General features: G+C 47.3%; 1 protein-coding gene across 9 annotated transcripts in view; it reads left to right on the top strand.

The window, feature by feature from the left end:
- Positions 1-17,242, top strand: part of LOC147634732 (E3 ubiquitin-protein ligase At3g02290-like) — an 87,699-nt gene that overhangs the window by 47,353 nt on the left and 23,104 nt on the right. For all 9 annotated transcript variants that reach the window (XM_086803902.1, XM_086803901.1, XM_086803899.1 and 6 more), the window contains one exon: positions 12,621-13,068. In XM_086803902.1, the coding sequence (XP_086660028.1) occupies positions 12,621-13,068 (448 nt within the window). The remainder of the gene's footprint in view (positions 1-12,620; positions 13,069-17,242) is intronic.

Below are 17,242 nucleotides of genomic sequence, written 5' to 3'. Positions count from 1 at the left end.
TGCAGGCTTGCTTTGTTTGCACCTTTCATATTTCTTCCCGAACGTGTCGCAATAGCTAGTCCAAATCTTGAACCACTTGGTCTGCACCATAGTTCCTTGTGGGAGTTTCGAGAGCTCGGGCATTGGGTCAATAACTGGACGACCATATACCACCTCAAAGGGAGTCTTCTTGGTTGATACCTGCATTGCTTCAATGATGACATGCTCCACCAATGGCAAGAACTCCTCCCAAAGAGTTTGATGCTCTTGACAAAAACACTGCGTCATCGTGAGCATAGTCTTGTTCATGAGTTGGGTCTGGCCGTCTATCTAGGAATGAAAGGTGGTACTGAACTGTAACTTTGTTCCCAAACCATAGAACAAGGCCCTCTAAAAACCTCTAGTGAATTTTGGATCTTTGTTGGAGATGATCCTCTTTGGAAGTCCATGTAAGCGGAACACCGCTTGGATGAAAAGCCTGGCCACCTCCTGAGCTTTTGCATCTGACTTGCAAGGAATAAGGTGGATTTGCTTACTCAACTGATCAACAACCATAAGAATACAATCGTTCTGGAACTTGCAGGTCTTTGTCGATCCAACCACAAAGTCCATAGAAATGTCCTTGTTGGGTATTTGGGAGCTCTTATGTATGTGTGTGAATGCTCCCAATGAGTGTGTGTGAACCCACTCTTAGAGTGGTTAAATAGCTTGATATTATTTGGGTTTGGCATAAGCAATGATGTCATTCATTGGAGATGATCTTCTTCAAGGGGCTCCACACTCTTGATAATCTTCACCTTGATCATGATTTGTCAAGGAAGGCTCTTGCTTCTTTTATACTTGAGGGAGGCCCTACTTTTTGCCAAAAGCGGACCTAGCTTTGCTTTTCACTTTTTTTAAACCTTGCTTTTGTCTTATTTTTGACTTTTAATAAAATATTATTCAACTTTGGTTAAAGTTCTTTAGTTAAGCTTTTTCAACTTCAGGGCCTTGCTTTTTGGCCTTGGAGTTGCTTTTTGGAGAAGCGGCTTTCAACTTTTTGGTTCAGCTCACTCTCCTCTTTTCAATGGTGCCCTTAGCTCCTGGTCAACTCAGTGTGACTTTTTGCTTTTCCTTGCTTTTTGGCCAAAATTGGTGCTTTTTCATGAGCCAAATTCAAGATCCTTGTTCGAATGCTTTCATCTATCTGTCCATCATGTGAAAAAGAGCTAGAAGGGCCAAATAGTTACATCCCTTCCTCTTATATCACAGTTATCCTCAACTGTGAAATACAAATGTTCTGTAAGTTCCTGGTACATCATGTATATCCATATGTTTCAAGGTACTAGCCCGATCTGGTGATCTTGTGCATCTGGTCTTTCCTCATATAAGTGGTGCCTTGTGCTCATGTGGCAACATCTCTATGCCTTTGCTTTGACCGATGTCCTTGTTCTTGATGGTACATCTTCATGGCTTGTCACATGTGTTAGATATAATAAATGCATACTTACCTTCTGCAAAAAACTAGACACAAGCTAGTCAACAAACAAGTATGCATCATTCCCGTCTACTCGGTACTCTAGGTACTGCCCATGTAGTATGGAGCCTGGTGGACTATCACATGCCATAAATACACGCATTTTTCACACATCAAAACAACACACAAAGTCAAAGAAATTCAAACATAGAGCAGAATGCAATGCACAAGTAACGATCCTCTTATTCATGGATTGTCATGTCTAGTTTCATTAGAAACCGTGCTGAGCTATCTGGCTCTCGAGGGAAACCGTGCTGAGCTATCTGGCTCCCGAGGGAAACCGCTTAGACTATCGCTCAAGGTCATTTGGTCACTAGGACCGCGTGAGAATTCATCAATAGTCATGTGGGCCATCTGGTCGCATTGACCGCTCGACTATGAAATCCACTCAGTCATTTGGGCCATCCAATATAGTCATCTGGGCCATTTGGTCGCAATGACTGTCCAACTGCGAAATCCAACACAATCATCTGGGCCAACTAGTCGCAATGACCACCCGACTGTGAAATCCAATACAATCATCTAGGCCATCTGGTTGCAATGATCGCCTGACTGTGAAATCCAATACAATCATCTCGGCCATCCGGTCGCAATGACCACCCAATTGCGAAGTCCAAGGTACTTGGCATCGTTGCCGTCCAATGGGTCATTTGGCATCATTGCCTCCCATATACAAATCTTGCTCCTTTGGCTTTCGGACATTGTTGCCACCCAAAACTAGAGCATGTCCAATTAACCATTACATAAACAAGATAATGATCAATTCCATTGCAATATGAATATATAGAATGAAGAGGGCTAGAGGTAGAAATCTGTCTTGTTCAAAAGACATCTATGCCTGTACTTGAAATACATGTGGACCAACTGCTTCTTCATAAGCTTGAAGTATCTTTGGATAGTCTTGGAAGTACTCTTCTAGCATCCATTTCACATCCAAAGGCAAGTAATTCTTAAAGTTCAAGAGGAACTTTCTTACCACTGTCTTTCCTCTTTTTCTTATAGAATTGGAATACAAGCTGTTCCGGTTGCAAGATTTCTTCTTGTACTTGCACCTCTGGTGGATCCTCTAATACAAGCTCCTCTGGGAGGTAAGTTGTATATGGTTTCAATAGACTGACATGGAAGGCATTATGTATTCTCCAGTAATCTAGAAGGTCCAATCGATAGCATACATCATTGATCTTCTTGGTAACTTGAAAAGGTCCATAATATCTAGGGGCAAGCTTGGGTTCCTTGTGCTCCTTAGCTTTAGACTTTCTAAGTGTGGCTTTTTTGAATCTCAATAAGAAATGCTCTCCAAAAGAAACTAGTAGTCTTAGGATCTCTATCTCCCACAATGTATTTGGGTAATCCATGGTGCTTGAAAATGTGCTGAATGAACAATCTTGTCGTATGCTGTATGCGGATGGTCTTCTTTATGGAAATAAAGTGGGCTTGCTTATTGAATCTATCAATAATAGTCCATATTCCATCATTCCCAAATCCCGACTTCGGCAATCCAAAGATAAAATCCATAGCAATACTCTTGCCATGGAACATTGGGAATTGGCAAAGGTTGCGATAATCTTGCGGGCTTTTGTCGATTAAACTTGACCTTCGGACAAACCAAGCATTCTCGAACATATTGCTCAATGTCCTTTCTCATGCTAGGCCAATAAAAATAGCTCTCCAAAGCCTGAGTTGTTATCAAGATACCTCTATGTCCCATGTAAGGTGGAGCATAGCATTCCTCCATTACTTTTGGGCTCAAGTCTTTAGTCACACATAATCAGGTTTGCATCATAAGGAGCCCTTTCTTGATGACATAAGAGGTCACCATGTCTCCATTCTGCAATTTGTTCCAAGTATCCTTGAAATCCTCATCTGTAGCATAGAGATCTTTCATCGTAGTGAAGCCCATGTGATATCCCATAGAAACTGCATGAGTCATGGGTCTCCGAGATAAAGCATCTGCTACTTTGTTGTCTTTACCATGGGTATGCATAATCTGAAAATGAAATTGGACCAAGTAACTAGTCCATCTTATATGCTTTTCGAAACTGCATGAGTCATGGGTCTCCGAGATAAAGCATCTGCTACTTTGCTGTCTTTACCATGGGTATGCATAATTTGAAAATGAAATTGGACCAAGTAACTAGTCCATCTTATATGCTTTTCGGATATCTTAGGTTGAGACATGAAATACCTAAGACTTTGATGATAATAAACTCGATACCCATAAGATAATACTTCCAAATCTTTAAGGCTTAAATGGTAGCCATTAATTCTTTCTCGTATGTAGGTGTGGTCTTTTCAGCTCCTTGAATTCTTTAACTCTCATAGGCCACATCATGGCCCTCTTGGTTCAAGATTGCTTCGATGCAATTTCTCGAGGCATCGCATTCTACCATAAAAGGCTTTGATAAATCCGGAATAATCAATACTGGTCCTTCGTTCTTTTTTAGCTTTGGCCCACCGAAATCCCACGGTTTTCTTTGACAAATCATGCAGTGGACTAGCTACCACGGCAAACCACTTGATGAACTTTCTTTAGTAAGAGCATAAGCCAAGGAAACTTCGGACTACATGCACACTAGTCAACTCTGGCCATTCCATAATAGCCTTGACCTTGTCTGGATCCATCCTGACCCCTTCCTTGGACACTGTGTGGCCCAAGTAGTGAATTTCTGACAAAAAGAACTCACTCTTCTTACTGTTTACATATAACCTGTGCTTCCGTAGTTCTTGAAATACCATGTTAACATTGGTATCAGAGCATTAGCAAGGTCCTTTTTTTTTTCGGGAAAAAGATCCCTTCTATTAGTTAATGAAAAAACAGCCACAAAGGGCTAGATACAACCACGAAGGGCTAAATACAAACTCGCCTCATTAGGGACGAGAATCAAATGATCAAAAGGGGAAGAGACACTTCTGGAGAAGGCTATCTCATACAAGGGGAGGGGTGGGGGGGGGGTGGGGACAACCACACATGTGGTCTGTAATGCCAAGTGGAGTCACCACCTCTATCTGTGAGACATTGCCAGGTCTCCAAAGCCTCAAGAAAGCTTCACGTTGCTTCCGCATGTGGTAAGAACCTCCCTCATTGACCATGGAGGGGTGAATGATATCGAGCCAGATGCTCTTGATGGATTCAACCGGCGGAGTGTGTGTGGGTACCCTTGATGACCTCGATGCATCTAGCTTGCCAAATGTGCCAAGTTGCTATGTTGCTGCAAATCTCCGATCTTTGGCATGAGCTTGGCCGCCAGTCACGTGTAGGTGGGTCTGTAACGGAAATTGATGCAATACAATGGTGAGAGACCTGTATGGCTAGCCCTCCCCCATTCTCCTCAATGCTCATAAGCCTTGACCACTCCAACTGTCCATAGTGAAGATGCACAGAATCTGCTGAGCCTTCGGACAATGCCAAAGGCAATGTCTCTGAGACTCTAGAGGGTGGCCGCACCACGGGCAAGCTGCTGGCGGACCTCCAACTGCCAGCCAAGTATCGACTGCCAAACTCTTGTGTGCAATCAACCAAGGAAAGAGGGTGATCTGTCTAGGCCGAAAGCTGTCCCAAAGCCTCTTCTAGAAATGTGAAAGGAAGCGCTTCGAGAGGCCTTGTGTGACTGCCAATGTGCTGCTGTTGCCGGGGTGCCATCTATCTCTGGCATCTAGATCCTGCGGCCTAGCCGTGCTGTATATGCAAAGAAGGGGGCATCCAGAGTCTCCTCCTGATCCTCGGGGTCATGCCAAGTCCACTCTCCCGGGTCTCACTGTAGGCGCGTGAGAGGTTGGCACTCCCATATCCATAGCTACCATAATCTCTCCCTGGCCACCTTGGCCGGTGTTGGGTCTATGTGCCACTCCTGTGCCCGAAAACCAATCACCCTCACCCTTTGCAAGGTGCAACCACTGAAATCCTCTAAGGGGAGCTCAGATCTCTCTAGTCTGCCATGGGATTCGATAGAAAAAGTGAGCAGACCACTGTCCTCATCTGCTCCGTGGACCGCCACGAGAATATCGTGTCTGGCAAACACGGCTAGCCACATTGGGGGGGTCGGGTTTGGGATAGGAGTCAACCACTCTTGAGGGATAGCTGAGTCGATGTCGATGCTAAGCCTGTCTCTACCTCGGACCCTTGTCAGGCCTCTCACCTATACCTCTAGGGGTAACTGCCTGTGTGCAATCCAATCTCCAAGAGACCTGTCAAGTCCTGTGCTCAAGGCACCCCAGGATACATGCAGTTGGGCCCCCAACATGTGGCCATTGGGTAGACGGATCAAAGGGTTCCAGAGACTAAAAGCTGTCGGAGCCGCTCCTTTGAGGTTGCTGGAGCTATTTGTCTAAGGGCCGGCTTGAGATGATCCCAAGCTCAAAGTAGGCTGGTTGCAAATCTGTCCTCAAAAGCTGGGCTAAAGCCATGGGCCCGCATCTCTGTGAAAATCCATTTGGTACTCTATGGCCAAGGGCCCCCAAGACTCGGGGTGCGGGCTGAAATTCGGGTCAAAAGGAAATCCTTCCAAGGCTCACCACCAAGAAGGAGTCCTCTAACAATCAACTTGCCTAGTAGGGCGTGGCTCTGAATAGTAGGGTCAATGAGGCCCAGCCCCTCACTGCGATGTGGCTAATGCCACCTTGGCCCTAGTTGGCCTCCTGTCGCACTGCCAGTCCATAAGAAGAAGTTCCGGATCAATCGCTGTACCTAGCCAATACATGCTCGAGAGAAGAACCAGCATGAAGTGATGTACCACATGGTGGCAAGAAGTACTTGGTTCGCCACCACCACTCTACTTGCTAGGCAGAGCCTCATAGAACTCCAGTATAAAAGCTTCTTCCGAATACTCAGAAGAAGCGGGGCGAGCTGCTGCTCGGGAGAGAGATCCATGCCCACCTTGTAGCCAAGATAACGAACTGGAGTGCCCCATGGGATCCATTGGAAAGCCTCAACTGGGCGCCAAGTTGGGGCGAGTGCTGATCCTACCCAAAAACGACATGACTTGTGCCAGTTGATCTTTGCTTCTGATGGGCGACATAAAATCTCAATCGCCTCCGTGAATCTCTGGAGATTCCCCACATCTCCAGAAAGGAAAGCTGCTGTGTCATTTGCAAACTCTGAGTCAAACATATCCTCCTGCATGTGGAGGGGAAGATGCAATCCTTGGAGCCCGGTCTCCTGGGCTGAGAGAAAATTACTCATGGCCCCGGTGACGAATAGGAAGAGGTAAGGTGCCAAAGGACAACATTGCCGAACCGAGCGGGAAAGGGGGAATATATCTCCACAGGCTCCCTGTATGAGAACCTGGTTGTGTGAGGTTGAGTAGAGTCGTGAGACTCCAAGAATCCACTCCATGGGGAATCCCATTCGGCTCATTGTGCCCTCAAGAAAGCTCCAATACACCCTATCATAAGCTCTCTCAAAGTCTAGGAGTAGCACAATGAGGTCCCGCTGCCGCCGTAGCCTGGCCAAAGCGGTCACCTCCCAGAAGGTGAAAATTGTTGTCCAGGATGCTCCGATCCCTAACAAAGATGGTTTGAGTGTCATGAATCAAGTCCGGGAGAAAGGGCTGAAGTCTCTTGCTGATGGCCTTGACCAAGATCTTGTAGGCCGTCCCAAGATGAGTGATGGGTCTCCACTGCTAGATCTCCAATCTGTCACCACCCTCTTTAGGAATCAAGTGTATCAGACCCTCTGAGAGCCTCTCTGGCATGGCACCTGTGATCATAATCTCATTGAAGGCATCTTGAAGGCCGCCTTCCATGAGGTTCCAATGACGAAGAAAGAAAGAGATAGGAAGCCTGTCCGTTCCCGGGCATTTGCCCCTGGATAGTGCCGTCATTGCCTCGCCAACTCCTCCGCTGTGAATGGAGTCAGTAAGAAGGACGTAAGCGAGGGTGGAACCACCTCTTTGGTGTGTCGCCCAGATCCTCTCGTGCGCATCCATCACTTGTGGGGATAATGGGGCACCTGTGAGAAGAGAGCGGAAGAAATCAATGGCAATGGCTCTCACATTGGGGGGGGGGGGGGGGGGGGGGGGGGGGGGGGGGGGTCAGAAACAATAGCTCTATCCTTGCCACGCAATCTGCGAATACCATCTCTCCTCTTGTGGGGCCAGCTATCTCGAAGAAATCTCTTGTGACTCTATCCCCAGCTTGGGTTTAGAATGAAGCTCCGCCATGATATCTGTACTCCACTCTCCTCTCCTCAATAGATCTAATCTCCGTGCGGGCGGTTGCAAGATGACTCTCAATCCATGGGCAATCTGGGGAACGCTTCTCAAGCCGCTGTAAAGAGGCCAGCCCCTCCTCAGACTCTGCTCTTGCTCTCGGAATCCCTTTAATCTATTTTGTGCTGCTTTCTGCAAGAAACCGCTGATCTCCCCTAGGCCAACATCCAGTGTGCATGCAACAGAGCTTGAAGTAAAGTCCAATCCCACCCAAATCTGCTCTATCCTGCTGCACATCTCGGAGTCTTGAATGAGGTCGTTCTGAATCCTAGAGCTCACATGCTTGTCGTGCCTCCAGGGGTCCTCTAGGGGCAAAATAACCAGGGCGTGATTTGAAAAGGAAGTGCCTACCAAGATACCAATCATGCCTCCACGGGTGCAAGCCCACTCATCAGCGTAAAACCTGTGAAGTCTCGAGAGGTTGGGGCCGGTTCTCCTCCTATCCGATCTCGAGAAGCTAAGGCTCCCAGGGCTGCGCCCAAACTCTGGAAGATGCCAAGGGTCCTATCTTCTAAGTACCAGTATCAGCTCCTCCCAGGGAGTGTACTCTGCTCCGAAGACTGTGGCCGTACCTCCTCCAAGTCTGTCCTCTGCTGCCTCTATCATGTTGAAGTCACCACCCATGCACCAAAAGTTAGCTTGCGGAAGGGCCTACCGAACTGTGTTCGAGAAGAGGGCTCTACCTACAACGGCGTTCGGGGCATAAACATTGAAAAAGCCAACGCTATCCTCTCCAACCAAAATGGTGACCCACTGAGCTTGCCTTGGGACAATGACTCTTGAGCCAGTCACGGCGGTCAGCAAAAGCTGCTCACTGTGACATAGATGCAAATTCCTCCCTGCGTCCCTGAAGGGCTGAAGGAAGGGGACTAGAAAGTATGACTCCTACCCGGTAAAATCTTCCCACATCGGCGGGTACGCCCCTCTGAGAGGTGATGCTCCTGAAGGAAAAGAATGTGAATAGGTACTCCCACTAGGGCTCTGTGCAGCTCTCCTCTGAGGACACCCTGTCTATGAAAGCACTGAGGCCCCCTAAACCCTGTATATCGATCTCTATGTGAGGTGGAACTAGCGGAACTGCCCTCCACTCGAAGAGTCTTGGGTGAGGGTTTAGATGGGGAATAATTACAATCTGTCCTGGGGCGAAGGCGTGCCAAGTGGGTGTGGATCCTGTCCTCCATGTGACACCACTCTTTCCGAGCGCGAGAGTAAGCGTACTCTAGACTCCATCAATTGCAATGGAGGTACCTGTAAGAGGGGGCAAGAGGTACGGCGACAAGTATGCGTGAACACAAATAGCATCACCTCTAGGCTGGAGGCCACCATCTCCCCGTTTTGATCTGTGTGGGTTGAGCCTCCAAGTTCCATTCTAGTCAATGGCCATAGATGGGTGAGTACGTCGGTGATGCGAAGATCGTGGAGATGATGAGATAGCTCAATTGCCTGACCCTGAATGGCGGCAGTCACCGACTTTGAATCCCACTCCGTCCCTGGGTTGGCACTCAGAGGGAAGGAAAATATCATTGCGCCATTCTTTGGCGTAGAGGGTCTCGAGTGGTGGAAAACCACACATACTTGAAGAGGTGCTACTGTCTCCTCGAACATATTTGTCTCTTCCGGCGGAGGACAACGGAAGAAACTATAGTCCATCGGCTGCCCTAAGATCCTGAGGGGTCCGCTTGGTGACTTTGGCGGGAGAGCCCTCACTGGGGAAGCAACGATGGTCATCTCAACCGGCTCTTAGTAACGGTGAATCAAGCGGTGCTAGATGTCCCATCTGTTTGCAAATGAAGCATTGACCTGGAAGGCTTGAATACTCCACACGCTGTTGGATGGGGTTGCCCCGGAGGCTAGGAATAGATATACAATGAGGCACTGAGGCCGGCGAGACACACAGATGCGGAGGGATGGAATCCCGGCTGCCCGTGCGAGGGCTGATGCAGTAGTGGGGGGGGGATTCCATCACTCTTCCGATGGCACCACCTATCACCGAGAGAAGAGGAAGGTATTCCTTCCTAAGGCTTGGAAAACAAACTCTCACACTGGGAAGCTCGACACGCTAGCTAGTGGGTCAGACGAGACGCAGGATCGAAGCTGTGTTGTCACTGTGCAATGAAGGCTTGTGTCGTATGCAATACAAGGGGGCTGAGCTGCATGACTTGGTTTGACGCCATGGGGGAGTCGAACTCCACCTGGTAGTATGCACGCCCCAGAGAGTGAATGTCTGTGATCTTTGCAGGCTCACCTATGAGGCTTGCCTTTAAAAGATCCTTGAGTTGTCCGCACGCAGGGCGGCTACCAACAATTTTGCAAACCAGTGTGGAAGCCTCTAAGCAGCATTAACGAGGTCCTGTGCAATCAAAGTTTGCATTCTTCTATGTGCTTGTCAAGTCTGCCCATCCAGATGTGCTTAAAGGCTTTGCTTTTCACTTATAAGCTTTTTAAAGAGAGAAGCTTTAATCTTAATGCATGTTTTTATATAAGAGTCCTGAAAATAACACTTCTACATGCTTTTCTACGGGCTAGGCTACTTTTGCGAAAACGCTTTTTCCCACATGCATGCACACACGTGGCTGTGGCAGATGTGCCTACTATACAGCCAGATCTGCCATGTGTATACGGCCTGCATGGCTTGTTGTTGTATGGCCCTACTGTACGCCTACTTTATGGCCCCTGGGAACACCAGAGGCAGTCTCCTGGACTGCCGTTGAGGGCAAGCTTTGGCTAGATGTCCCATCTGTCTGCAAATGAAGCATTGACCTGGAAGGCCTGAATACTCCACACGTTGCTAGATGGGGTTGCCCCGGAGGCTAGGAATAGATATACAACGAGGCATTGAATCTGTCGAGGCCACACAGATGCGGAGGGATGGAATCTCGGTTGCCCGTGCGAGGGCCGAGGCAGCCGGGGGGGGGGGGGGGATTCCATCACTCTCCCGATGGCACCACCTATCACAGGGAGAAGAGGAAGGTATTCCTTCCTAAGGCTTGGAAAGAGAATTGTCACACGGGGAAGCTCGACACGCCAGCCAGTGGGTTAGACGTAGGATCGAAGCTATGCTGCCACCGTGCAAAGAAGGCTTGCGCCATACGCAATGCAAGAGGGCTGAGCTGCATGACTCGGTTTGACGCCGTGGGCGAGTCAAACTCCAACTGGTAGTATCCACGCCTCGGAGAGTGAATGTCTGTGATCTTTGCAGGCCCACCTATGAGGCTTGCCTTTAAAAGATCCCTGAGTTGTCTGCGCGCAGGGCGGCTACCAACAATTTTGCAAACCATTGTGGAAGCCTCGAAGCAGCATTAGCAAGGTTCCGTGCAATCAAAGTTTGCATTTTTCTATGTACTTGTCAAGTCTGCCCATCCAGATGTGCTTAAAGGCTTTGCTTTTCATTTATAAGCTTTTTAAAGAGAGAAGCTTTAATCTTAATGCATGCTTTTTATGTAAGAGTCCTGAAAATAACACTTCTACATGCTTTTCTATGGGCTAGCTACTTTTGGGAAAAGGCTTTTTCCCACCCGCATGCACACATGTGGCTGTGGCAGATGTGCCTACTGTACAGCTGGATCTGCCACGTGTATACGGCCTGCATGACCTGTTGTTGTATGGCCCTACCGTACGCCTACTTTATGTCCCCTGGACTGAGGCACTGCCTGTTGTTTGGCCCGCATGCCCCCCACAACCTGTACGGCCAACACTTGTATGGCCTCTTGTGCGCCTCTCTGGCACCTGTACAACCAGCAGCACCTGTACAGTCCATTCAGCCCACACAACTGTATGGCTTGTGTACCAGGGTTGCATCTGCACATGCACACAACAAGCACCAAAAAGCATCTGCCTGCTTTCTTTTCCCTATACAGACAGAGTCCAAGCATACACATGTGACATATCTAGCGTGCATGGACACACAAGCATACACACATGTCTTTTCTCAAGCACATACTCATGCACCCCAAACTTCTCTTCTCCCCTCCTCAATGCTCATGCACCCACTCTATCTCCTCTAGGTGACTTCAAAAAACAAATAGGGAAAAACAAGTACATCACACCTTTAAATCTGACTATGCATCAAACCCTAGTGATACAGATTCAGGAACATACATGTTTCATGTGAAACTGTAAAAGAGCAGATCTGGAAGCATACAGGAATTGTTCTCCGTGCATCACCTTCTTGTCCTCCGTTGGTTTAGGGTTGCTCTGATACCAACTGTATGGGGATTCGCGTGAGAGAAACCTCCTAGGATCTCCTGAACATTGAACAAGCATAAGATTAGTATCCAGATTAAGGTTCCGGAGGCTAGCTCATTACCCAACCATAGATCCAAGACAGTAGATCTCCCCCGAGCATAGGGGCTAAGGCTCCGTCCATACAAACTCACACCAGTCAGCCCTAGCTCTTGTGTCCCATACCACAAGGGCCTACCATCTGGTAGATTGTCTGCCTCAAGGATGGACAATCAGGGGTGGATTGATCATTGCATCCATTGGTGTAGGTCCAAACCATCTTGTCACGACAATAATCCACTCATATACTCATTTGTAAGTTATAATTAGCTATAACTTATGGGATTATTAGCTTTATGAGCCTTAGCCACTATAATCAATCTGCTTACTAATCTTTTGGGTCCTCTAAACCACAGATTAGCCAATCAAAGCCTTGGTTAACCTGAGGTACATAACATGCTCCAAGATTACAAGTTGCTCAGTGATTCTATCAAGTGGCAGTTTTCAAGTTTCTTATTCTATACTCAGCTGGTGGTTCCATCTTTGTTTTAGTAGCAGATTCAACCTAATAGTTTCCGTTGGAGCTGATGATCTCATTTGTTGCTATGTTAAGAGATTCACGTATGTGTAGTTATTGTGTATGTGTATTGCCCGTTACAACACAGTTCTGCATTTAATACCTGGTTTGTTTCCTGCAGTATGGTGCTTTATTTCACACTACGGATGGCCGTGATTTGGTCTCTGCAATGCAAACTATTGGAACTCCTTCTTCAGCTGGGTTGTTAGTCGCAGCAGCTCTTGACAATTCCCCAGATACTTACAGAGCTCCTCCAAGGCCTCTTCCCTATGATGTAGACCCAAGATATGTCCGATTGCAGAGAGATGGGCTAGTTTCAAGGCGCGAGAAAGTAGGCATGAGTCAGTTGCACGGTGGGGAATCTGAACCTTTACGAAGGAGCAACAGTGATGATGGCGAACAAATGATGACCTTACAGAGAAGAAATGGTGTGGATTTTGATGATGAAACTCTAATCTACAAGCCTGATTCACCTGGAAAACGTCAACAATCAATAAAATCAATGGGACGGGTGGAGTCCATGATGTCATTTGGGGAGGATGAGGATGTGTGCCCAACTTGCCTTGATGGTAAGCGTTTCATTGTTGTGTATTTAGTCTTGATACAAGCTCATCTTAAGTAATATGTGCTGCATTTCAATCTTGAACCGTATTTTATAGAACATCCTCCTCGTCCTTGCTCCTGGTCCATTCTGCTTTTCTAGCTTCTACTTGCTTCTGCCACTTATCGTTCTGTTCCTTCGTTTTAACTGTTTGTTGTGTTTCCTCCTCCTCCTCCACCTCCACTCCTCCCACTTTTTCTCACTCTAAAACATGAGGAGCTTTAGTAGGCCTTGAAAAGAGCCCCAACCCTAGAGATAATGCCACCACATTGTGCAACAAAATGGGAATTGCAAGCACACCATTCGTAGAGGAATGGTGGGTGGGGAAGATGCAACAAGGGAACAATTCCTTATACGTAGATTCCCTGATAACACATCGCGGACGGAGTTTCTCAAAAAGAGAGTAACCCTTCGGGGCTCCAAAATCTACTTGGGAGATGACTCTTGACGCTGATACAAGTAGAACACCGCAAAATAAGTATGGCCCAGGTCATGAAAGCATGGAAGGCAGGCAAATGGACAGTTTATTGCGATGGCAAAATCATCATCACAGATAAATGACCCGCATGACGGTGCGAGGTCTATGGGACAAAGGATACACTCATAGTAGCCGTGTGGAACTGCAACAGGATACTGTGGTCTAACCTGGAAGGCTTCATGGAGACATACAATGGGCAGCAGCTGGTTTTCTATACTGAGACTCATCAGAGTCTGGAAAGTGGTCTTCCAATGGTCACTAGATACACGTGGAAGTGAGATTATCGAGGAGAAACCAGGAATAATGGAGGGGTTAGAGGATCGGGTGGAGTAGTAATACTATTCAGAGACTGTCTCAGCCCTATGATCGTAGTGATGAAGAAGGATGAGGAAGCCAGGTTCATGTGGGTCAAGCTCAGCTTTCCCAAGAGGCGAAGCTTGTACATTGCTGTGTGCTACTTCCTGCCAGATACATCGGGATTCTTTTCACGAAACTCCTCCTTATTCATGCCAGTTTACAACGACATCATGGAGTTTTCCACACAAGGAGACATTCTCCTTGTAGGTGACTTCAATGAAAGGACATGGAGCCTCCAGTCTCAGCCATATGACTTTGACTGTGATTCAGCCATCATGTATGAGCTTGACCCTACAGAGATGTGCAACAGCAGGACATGGGACTCACAGCAACAGGGAGATCATTATTAGACATGGACGCTGCACATAACTTGATTATATATAACAGCATTTCTAGATGGCCAGAATTTGGAGGATTCACATGCTTTCCATACGGAGGAGGTAGTAGTACAGTGGACTACCTAATGGGCTCTTGGGCCTTTACCCCTTACATACAGGATTTCATCAAAACCCCTCCCCCCAATCCGAGCTGATCATACATATCTTGCCTTCGTCATCTTAAATCTCCCACATTTGGTGCCATATCCCATACGACCCTCCCCCTACACGAAGGTGCACTTCCACCATGATCTCGAGAACATCTACAAGGATCACATATGGCATCGCCTCTCAGCCATTGAACTTACATACCACCCCCCTTGCCAATGCCACCATCCAGCTCTCAGCTATCCTACATGAGTCAGCTCACGCGACCTACCTGTGCACCACCCGTCAACAAAACCGAGCCTCTATTGGATCCATACCCCAAAACATCTGGTATGATCAGGAGTGCAAAGCCTACCGTGTGCAGCTTCACCAAGACCAAGCAAGGGGCATCATCACGGCACGACAAGCACAACGGAGATCCATGCGATTTACTAGGTGCAAGAAGCAGGAATTCTTGGCTGAGAGGGAGGAGGACTTCTACAGGTGTTTCTTGAATGCAGACAACTTTGAGGCATGGCGGATGCTAGAGGAGAGGAGGCCCCCCACCCCCATCACCGACCTAGTCACATGGCACGGGTATGCCCAAGGGCTCTACACCTTTGATATGTTGTGAGGTCGAGCATGAACAACACCAGGGCTTCTATAGCAACTCAACCAAGACACCGTGAATCATTACATCATCCCAAAACCCAGCCACACGAGCATTATTACACTGAATCCTTCAGCACCCAAGACACACCGAATTACAATGATATGTGAGGGCAACACAAGGACCAAACAAGTACATAGAGTATGAAATTTAAAGTTCTCTTTTACAGCTAATAGGCAGTGCTTTATGACCAAGTAAACTTTATAAACATGTACAAGCAGTTATCTCAATCAAGGTCCTCATCATTTACAAGCTCTGCATCAATTATCTCTGTTTGTACTCTTGAATCTCGAGAAGGAATGCACCAAATGAGTCTCATTCACAGCAACATCATGGTCACTTGATAAGTCGTAGACTTCAGTCTTCAATAGGCTTTGTGTCCTTCAATAGCTTGATGGTCTTCTTCTTCACGAGCTCTCCTTTGACGGCTTCACCTTTCATACCAACATCATCTCCACCTCTCCTTCCTCCACTCCTCACAGCAACAGCATGTCGACCCTGTCCTCCTCCTTTTCCACCTTCTCACGACAGTCCCCCCCATGATGTTCTCTTCACCTCTTCTTTTATAGTGTGCTCATCATAAATGGTTGATCAGCCCATTCCTTGTTTGGAAGTGGCCATGTGGCCACCACGTCGTGTGCCATGCCACGCCATCATGTTCATTACCTAAGACCTTCCCTTGCTGTGCGCCACGTTACCTCCTTCCTCTTGCCAAATAAAAGACCCTCCACTTACCATGATCAGCCGCGTGCCATCAACTTGCCCAAGAAGGACCCCCCATACCTGATGTCGTGGATCAGCCGTGCATCCTTCCATACTGCCTGCAGTCGGCAGCCAACTCCACGCCATTCCATGCCATGCCATGTGGCCTATCCAGCTCCATACTCCTCCATCATCTTTCCTACCTTTAGCTCCATCTCGACCTCCATATCGGCATTATACCGCCTGTCCAGCATACCCTAGTAGGGAACTGTGGATTAGGGGTCAAGAGTTGGGACCTTGATGTTGCTTTTGCACATGTGCGGCCAGCCATTGCACGTTCGCAAGATAAGCATAAACGGGATGCTGACACGCATAGAAGGGAATGGATGTCAAGGAGAATGATTGGGTATTGCTGAAATTTGAGAAAGCAAGACTTTGAAGAGGCCAACATGTCCTAAGCTCTCTACTAGGTACTATGAGCCTTTTAAGGCAATCAAGGAGATAAATGAGGTTGTTTTCCGATTGGCATTACCTGACCATTGGTGGATTCACAATGCTTTTCATGTGAGTCTTTTGTGAGAGTACGTGGGGCTAGATCCAATAGATCTTCTGTGACAACAGATCTTGTCACAGAAGATCTGCCTGAGGTTGGTGAGCTAGAAGAGATTCTATACCTTGAGCAGATTATTCTTCACAAGGAGAGAGAGCTAGCTGGTGGTAAGCTTTCCAAGAGATACCTTGTGAGAGCATGGACACTTGAGCCTTGAGTTTGGACACGTACGAACCAATTAAAACTGCCTTGAAGACTTGTAAGGACATACCTACTCATGTCCTTTAATGATTCTCATGTCATCCAATCTGTACCAGCTACAATTTCTAAGGAAATTTCTTGTCCTTTGCAATTATTAGGGCATTAAGTACAGTTGTCATTGCACACCAACCCTATCATTGGCCTATTTCATAAAAGCCCACGCCCAGGTAGACCTATTTTATAAAAATCGAATTCGTGAGCCTAGTTCATACTACCTATCGATGTGAAGTGGTCCGATTGGGAGAACTTCACGACTATCTACAATTTCTTCAAGCATATCTTGACACTTTTCAGCTTGGTCAGCTGCATAGAAGCCGAGGGGGATGTCACCATTTTTCCACCCAAAGTGGTCCCCTAGTCTCGTGTCGATTTATGGGAGGCGACACATCCTTCGTGCTGCCTGTATTGTGCCAGACCTGTGCCAAGAGATGCCTGTGCCAAGAGATGCCTGTATTTTATAAGTTCTATGAAAGGGAGATGTTTCCATGGTTAAGTTGCATGTGCACACATGCTTGCGTCATAGTCACATGGAACGGGAACGGACAGATGGAATGGGGGTCTGTTCTAGAACGGGAACGGGAACCCGAAAAGAAAATGGGAATGACATGTCATCACCATATGGCTACCATTTGCAAGCTAAGGAGATGAAGGGCATATATT

This window comes from Cibotium barometz, chromosome 10 (assembly GCF_041138505.1).
Source record: "Cibotium barometz isolate CiBa-2024 chromosome 10, ASM4113850v1, whole genome shotgun sequence".
In the NCBI taxonomy this organism is placed as follows: Eukaryota; Viridiplantae; Streptophyta; class Polypodiopsida; order Cyatheales; family Cibotiaceae; genus Cibotium; species Cibotium barometz.
Note: the sequence above shows the minus strand (reverse complement) of the source record. Positions and strands in the feature narration are given on the sequence as shown.